Source organism: Episyrphus balteatus, chromosome 2 (genome assembly GCF_945859705.1).
Source record: "Episyrphus balteatus chromosome 2, idEpiBalt1.1, whole genome shotgun sequence".
Taxonomy (NCBI): Eukaryota; Metazoa; Arthropoda; class Insecta; order Diptera; family Syrphidae; genus Episyrphus; species Episyrphus balteatus.
In genome coordinates this window covers 130011917-130019843 of record NC_079135.1, presented here as the reverse complement: position 1 = coordinate 130019843, position 7927 = coordinate 130011917, and the positions used below count along the sequence as shown (strand labels likewise).

At 33.7% G+C, this 7927-nt stretch overlaps 1 protein-coding gene across 1 annotated transcript; it reads left to right on the top strand.

Annotated features, from left to right (window-relative positions):
• The first annotated feature begins 2024 nt into the window (after nucleotides 1-2024).
• LOC129912682 (WW domain-binding protein 11) lies at nucleotides 2025-7722 on the top strand. The gene is made up of 6 exons (XM_055991038.1): nucleotides 2025-2195; nucleotides 2254-2379; nucleotides 2446-2543; nucleotides 5994-6272; nucleotides 6328-7094; nucleotides 7160-7722. The coding sequence occupies exons 1-6, from the start codon at nucleotides 2132-2134 to the stop codon at nucleotides 7347-7349; spliced, it is 1524 nt and encodes a 507-aa protein (XP_055847013.1). The 5' UTR covers nucleotides 2025-2131; the 3' UTR covers nucleotides 7350-7722.
• The last annotated feature ends 205 nt before the right edge of the window (nucleotides 7723-7927 follow it).

Genomic DNA, 7927 nt, shown 5'->3' with positions numbered 1-7927 from the left:
TGAAGTTTTGTATTATGTTGATATCTGTAGCCACAACTTATAACGGTTTAAGTCGAAAAAGAAAACAAAAATTAAAATTTACTATAAGCTTCGCATTTTTTAATTTCCCTCAAAAACAACTCAATCTTTTTTTAATTCGATTTAGATGGTTTATAGTTTTTTATAGTTAAAAAATTTAAAATATGTAGGCTTTGAATTGGAAAGCACCATAAAAGACCACTGAATAAAAGACTCACTTTAGCGGTTATTGGTTGTGACATGTGGCCACATAATTATTTCTTCGGGGATGAAATTCTATATCGAATAAACGTTATCGTTTGTGCGAACGGTTTGCTTCATATAACTTGATAAACGAAAGAATTTGTTATGAACTATGGGACAATTTAACTTACTTTAGAGGTGGTTAACTACTCATGAGTTCTTTTCTATCTAATCTAATTGTATTCTTACAATACAATTTCTACTACTCGGGTAGAAGCGCATGGTAAGGTCAAGTAGTAAACGTACTATGTTATCTAAATACTATCCTGAGTAGTTTACCACTACTCAGCCTATTCTAACAAACGTAGAAGTACAAAAATAACCAGTGAAATATTTAATTTTTCAATTACATTTCAAATAATAACGGTTTGCATCATTCTTTGTTTTCAATTTTTTTGCAAATTGGACAATAAGAGATCGAAATTTATTTTTTATCAACTATCAATTGATAGTTGACAATTGTAATAGGGGTGTCAGTTAGGTATTTACTTCTTATACATAATAGCCCTGTTCCTTTGGGAGGTGGCAAAGTGCTACTAGTAGTTTACTAACTAGCGATTTTCAATAGAACGTTTTTTAATGAGTTGTTCTAGTAGTAAATGGACTAAATTAGCCCCGTTCCATTGGGAGGTGGCAAAGTAATAATAGTAGTTTACTAGCGATTTTCAATGGAATGCAATTTCAACGAATCCTATACAAATCGTATCTACTCGAGAAGAAGAGCATGAGTAGATGATAGTACTAGATTAACCAAAACATCTACTAGTAGTAAAGTACCACCTTCAATGGAACAGGGCTATTATCTACTCATGAGTAAACTACCACATCCAAAGGAACGGGGCTAATAATACATGAAGCAACTATCTGATTCTACCATGAATTTCCCCGCCATTAAAAAGTACTGATAGATTATAGCTGCGTTCCTTTGGAAATATTTATCTACTGCTTAGTACTTAAAACTACTTAAAACTACTTTGCTATACTGAAAAAGTAGTTCAAAGCAGCTTTAAGTACTAAGCAGTAGATAAATATTTCCAAAGGAACGCAGCTTATATGAACTTCCAAAGTGCATCAGCGAAGTACTTCATGTACCTATTGCACATTCAGCAGTACTTTCATGAAGATTAAAAGAAAAGAAAAGGTGAAGATCTGACATTCGATTGGGAGAAAAAAATATGAACGAAATGTGAATACAATTTATTTCATTTCTACACAAAAGAATATTGTACTAGATTATGAAAATAAAATTCCTCCTCTACAACCCTGTTCTCTAGAAAACAAAAAAAACATTTTTGACAGTCCATCTGTCACTGATGTCGTTTTCCAAAATTCAAGGAGTGACACTCCTAGCTATATAATCACTCCAAAAGGAGTGATTTCAAATTCCAAAATTGAAAAAGGAGTGAATTTTTGGAGTGAATTCTTCACTCCCAAAATTTTGAAGGAGTGACGGAGTGATTACCAATACTTCTACATTTGACTTCATGGACTGCTTGTCAAATTGTTGGGTGGTTGCTTTAACTTGTTTTTGTGAAGGAAATTATATTTATTTACAAAAATATTCAATAAAGTATTGTAAAAAATCACTAAAAGTGAATTTAAAAGATTGTGTTATTATTTTATTCATTACTTCGTATTACAAACACATGCAAAGCAAACGTCAAATCACTCTCCTTGTCAAGTTCTTCGTGAACAAATTCCAAAATTGCACGAAAAAGGAGTGATTCACTCCCATAATTTTGGAAAACGACATGACAGTTTGCTTGTCTGTCACAAAAAATTTGTTTCTTTTCGCGGTGGTAGATGCGAAATTTCTAAATAATTTTTTATTAAAATTCTCAATTTTATTAAAATATAATTTTTTGCAAAAATGGGTCGCCGTTCAATAAATACCACTAAAAGTGGTAAATACATGAATCCAACAGATCAAGCTCGTAAGTAAATCAAAACATCCTAAATTAATACATTTTCTTATGACCAAAATCCATCTAGGAAAGGAGGCCCGTAAAAAGGAACTCAAAAAGAATAAACGCCAAAGGCAAATGGTTCGAGCGGCTGTCTTAAAAAACAAAGATCCTGGACAGATACTTGAAGAAATGGAAAAAATTGACGAAATGGGTAAGTGTTTTCATTCATCACAAAAGCAAATTTCTATTCCAATCTCTGGATGTCTCATGTTTATAGAATACAACGTAATGCAGCCATCTCCATTGAATGAAAAGGTTCTCCGAGACAAACGAAAAAAGCTTAAAGAGACCTTTGATCGTGTCATGCGTCTTTATGTAAGTTAAATCCTATTCCCAGTTGGGACAAACAATTTAGACCGGGAGCCCACAACAAAGTGGAACCAAAATGTGAGTATGCAGTTTTATAGCCTTAAACGTTTTTATAACGAATTCAAAAGTCTGGCAGCTTTAAATCACGGCTTTATATGGTTTTCGGAGGGTTAAACAAAGCGATTTTTTTAAAATTAATATGAGTAGGCTAAATTAACATAAATTCGCAATATGAGTATAGAGACCAGTGTTGTCATGTCGGCTCAGCGAAATTAGGCCCCAGGAAATAAGGCCCCAATAAAAAAAATTAAATAAGGTCCCAAAACTATGCACACAAAACAACAACAACGAAATTTCTCAAATTTTGGGGTGTTATTTAATTTTTGGGAACTTGTTTCATTTTGTTTTTGGGGCATAATTTCAGTATGAAATTAGGCCCCCATGAAATAAGAGGTAAGATCCCAAAACTAATTTAGGGGCTTACTTTCATTTTATTTTATTTAAAAAACAATTTGAAGCCTTATTTAATTTTTCATAATTTACATTAAAATGCTTTTCAAAATCGTGCTGAAAACTAATGCCTTTCAATGAAAAACCGTGCAGTAAACCATCAAGTGTCATTGGAAAAAAAGAGCATTAGGTAACAAGAAACAGAATAGCTTCAAAAAATCCCCACAACTGTTTGAAACACCCTTGAGAAACTATTTAAAAAGTTCCGTCCATAAAGATGATTCTGTTGGTTTGGGGTGATATTTCATTACCTAAAATAAATTAATTATGAAAAAGAAAAATTGGGGTCTTATTTCATTTTTCTAAAAAAGTTCAAAACAAGTTGAGGTTTTATTTAATTTATTTTTGGGGCTTATTTTATTTTTTCTTTTAGAGCCATTTTTCCTGGTGCCTTATTTCGCGGAGCCCAAAAATCGGGGAACATCTGGGAATCAGTTTAAATATAAAAAATCAACATAAAGAAACTTAACAGATTTTAAATTAATTACAATCTTTAGATAAATTCGATAGAAAACTTTTATTGCATTGTCGTCGAGTTCTGACGTCTGAGCTGAATAATCATGAGCTCCAAATAAAATCAAAACAAATTTCGGCCTGGACATTTTATTTCATGGGTAAAGGTTCAAGCAAAAACATTATTTTCGATATATACCTCTCTTTTAAGCGCACTAACTTCCCAACTTATCTTACAAAAACATTGTAGTCTATAAAGTGAGTTAAAAATACATATAATTAAAAATAAAACATAATTTGTCAGCTAAGTACGAAATTTCGCAATATTAAAGTTTTGGCCAATTTAAGAAAATTTTTGTTAATGACAGCTAAAAAACAAAATGGGCACGTTCAGGAAATATTAGGGGCTAGATATTTAGGCAACGTCATTTACTGAACGGAAATTTGAGTAAATTGACTAAATTAGTTTGGATTTAATGCTATTGTCAAATTTCGAAATTTACTTAAGTACTTTACCGATCTCATGGGCAAGACACTAAATTTCACTCAACTTTAATGAATAAATAATATTAATTATAACTGATAATGCACTTTTTAATCGTTTTTCACCCAAATAAATTTTATTTTGCAAAATTAATTCTTTAATTAGAAACAATCTGCTGTCATGTTGACAAAAAAAACTTTCCTAAATTTTTAGGGAAAAATTTCTTGCCTAACTTTCCAGTTAGCTTTCCAATAAAATTACCTAAATTGGAAAGATTTTTTTTGACAGCTGACCAATCAGAAACCGAGAAATTACCTAAATATTTAGTGCCTAACGTTTCTGAACCTGCCCAATTAAAAAAAAAAACATTTTTATATGTTTTCGAGTTATTCGAGTTGAGATTTTTCTCAACTCCATTAAGTTGAGAAATATTTCAAGCAATCGCTCAAGGGAATTAAAAATAGGGCTGTCACTTAAGTAAAGAAAAATCTTGTCTTGAGGAAATTTTTTTCTCAAACTCGAAAATTTGAATTAAAATATTTTTTTAATAATTCGCCATCGGTTTGATTTATCGCGATTAAACAATATTTAAAATTAAATAAATACAAACCAAACTATTTAAAATGCCCTAAGCGTTTCCTCAAGTAAAAAATCCTCCTCAGACGTTCACTTGAGAAAAATTTCGACTCCAGTGATGACTATGAATAAGGATTCGCTTGAGCGAATGCTTTAAGATATTGAGTGACGATTATGAATCCCGACCTAAGAGTAATTTAAAAAAACGTTATTTTCGAGTTTCGACATTCGACACATTTTAACAATTTCTCATAGAAAAAAAAAAATGTTAAAACTTTTATTTAGGGAATCACAAAACCTACAAACCAGCTTTCTATGTTTTTTTTTTTTTTTGATAACTTCCCCCGTTTCAACATTTTCTACACTTAACCTTAAATAACTTTTTATGCACAGAAGAAAATTTTAGGGACTTTTGGCATTTAATTTTGGTCGATGTATCAATGCCTGGCACCAATTTTCTTGCATTTGGCTGGGATGTAGTTTTGTTTTGATCTAAGGATCTAGAGAAAGAAAATTCTTTGTTGCTATCGTTTTTTCTGATGTTTGAAGATTTGACCTGTTTGTTACTTATGTATGTACGTACGTATTGTTTTAAAATATTTTTCCATTTTATTTATTTTACTTCGGTTTGGTGTGCGAAAAAAAAACAACTGGGGTGGAATCGGCTAACGCGATAGTCGATAGATGATAGTCAAAATACGATAATTTTGCTCCAAAAATCATCGATTTTAATTACTAATCGTCTATTGCGTTAGACGATTTCAACCCAGTTTTTTTTTTTTTTTGGGTGGGCGATAGTAAATGAAATAGATAGATATAAACCAACAACTGTTAAAAAAAGAAAAGCAATTTCACGAATGTAAATTTTAAAACGGAAATTTAAATGAAGTGCTGCTAACTTATTAATTAAATTATAATTATACTTTTATGAGTTGAGAATCGGGAGAGAACCCAATTTTTAAACACAAAATCGGGCAGTTGTAAATAGCTCTTAAAATCGAGAGAAATACGAAAAAATCGTTGTATCTGGCAAAACTGATAAGGACTGATGCTCTGTCATTTTCGCTGAGCCTGAATACCTCAATTTCGGCGATGCAACTATTAGAATACAATATATAAGCTTTTTTTTAAACTAACCATATCGACTCTATTCTTGGAGAGTTTTTAATTTAAATAAACAAACAAAAAAAACATACAAGTCTCCAAAACATAAATAGTGTCAACTTAGCCTACTTATAACAATTGGAAAACTCACGTTTTGTAACCCCCCCAAAAAACCATATAAAGCCGCGATTTAAAGCTGCCACACTTTTGTATTTATTATAAGAACACATAAGCCTATAAAACTGCTTACTCACATTTTGGTTATACCTCTACTTCCAACATTTTTCTGTGGGCTCTTAGACTAATTTGATAATTTCCTTCATCTTCAGCACACTGACGATCCAGAGCACTGGGCAGAGCTGAAACGAAAGGAAGTCGACTATGAAAAGAAGCGTCTGAAAAAGCAGCAATACTACGAGAGTGTGAAGCACGCTCAGAGCGTCCAAATCGACGAGATTCCTCTGCCCACACAAGCGAATGCCGCTCCAGGTGGAGTTATTTCGTTTCCTGGTCCTCCAAATCGATTCCCACCACCTCCAGCCGCATTGTCTCTACCCCCATTTGCCCCTGGTGCACCGCCTGGAGTTTTGCGGAAGCCAAATGAAATGGTAAGGATGAACTTTACCTCAATTCCTGTAGCTCAAACCGCCTCTTGTTAATTAGCCACCAAAACCGGAAGAAAAACCTGCAGATCCTAAGAAATTGGAGCAACCAGGTGTCCCACCTGGTCCACCGCCAGATTTGTTTGAAATGTCAGACCTGGACACCGATGCTGAGAATGATGAACCTCTTCAAAGGGATCCTGTCAAACGACCGAAGTTAGACCCAACCAAAGGCAAAGATGGAGAAGATATTCCAAAGCCAAATGCTTTGCAGCAACGCATGTTGGCCATATCTGGACAAAATATTGACGAATTTATGAAAGAAATGGAAAATGTCCACAAAAAGAAGGAGAAGGAACGAGCTGCCGAACGTAAAGGCAGTGGAAGTGACACCAAAGAGGATTCTGATGAATCTGATGAAAGCTCTGAGGAAGATAGCGATACCAGTGAATCGAAATCCGATGATGAAGAGCCAGAAACTGCTCATGTCGCTATACCTTTGCCTCCGACAATTCCTGCAGCTGCTATTCCTGCTCCTCCCATGGCTCTGGCAGGTGGTCCACCTCTGCCGCCACCAGCTGGCTTGCCACCGCCAATGATGTTTAGGCCTCCTCCTCTGCGTCCTGGTATTCCGCCTAACTTTGGTATGCGAATGCCACCTGGGCCACCACCGGGAGGTAGACCCGGGATGGGTGGAATGCCGCGGATGAATATTCGTATGCCTCCAGGACCGCCACCGGGAATGCCGCCACGGATGATGCACAATAAGAATCAACCACACAAAGATACAAAGGGTGTGACGACAATCACAGCTAAACCTCAAATTAGGTACAAAAAAGTCATGGATTTTCTTTTCTTAACCAATTATCTTGATTTACTGTTTTTTTTTTTAGGAATTTGAGTGCCGATGTCACTCGATTTGTTCCATCTGCATTGAGAGTTAAGAGGGAAGACAATAAAAGGCCACAAACAAAGATAAAACAATTTACACAAGAACCCAAACCAATATCGGAGATGAATAAAGGTGCCACTAAGGATGATGCTTACATGCAATTTATGAATGAAATGCAAGGATTATTGTAGTCTTTGTTTTGCATAATTTATAGAATAAGCTAAGGAGTATTCGAAAATGTATAGGATAACGTAATAAAAGAAAAAAAAAATGGAAAGCTTTTGTTTTTGGATAAATCAACAACTTTGTAGCAGAAACATTCCGTAATTTAGTCAACGTAATTTTCTGAACGGAAATTTAAGTTGACGAGTAAAATGAGTTAGGGAGATTTTTCTTGCTTAATTGGAAGGATTTTTTTGACAGCTTACCAATCAGAGACGCGAAACTTAATCCCTAACTACTGTTCTGAGCCTGTCCAATACCTACTTACTTTAATTACATAAATATTGAACCATATTCTTAATAAAATCTGCCGGCGAAATGTGTTCGAATTACAATTACAATAACGTTCAACAAAACTAAATATTTAATTTTTCGTTGAACCACACCAAAAATTTTCAGCTACAAAACCTTTCACATTTCTCCATACGGTTATAAATTTAGTTAAAATTATATTTAAAGCTTAATGAACAAAATTAAGGAACAACAAGACTGTTTAGTTCTCAGAAGTTTTTATTTTTTCTCATGTTAAAATATACACAGAAATAAT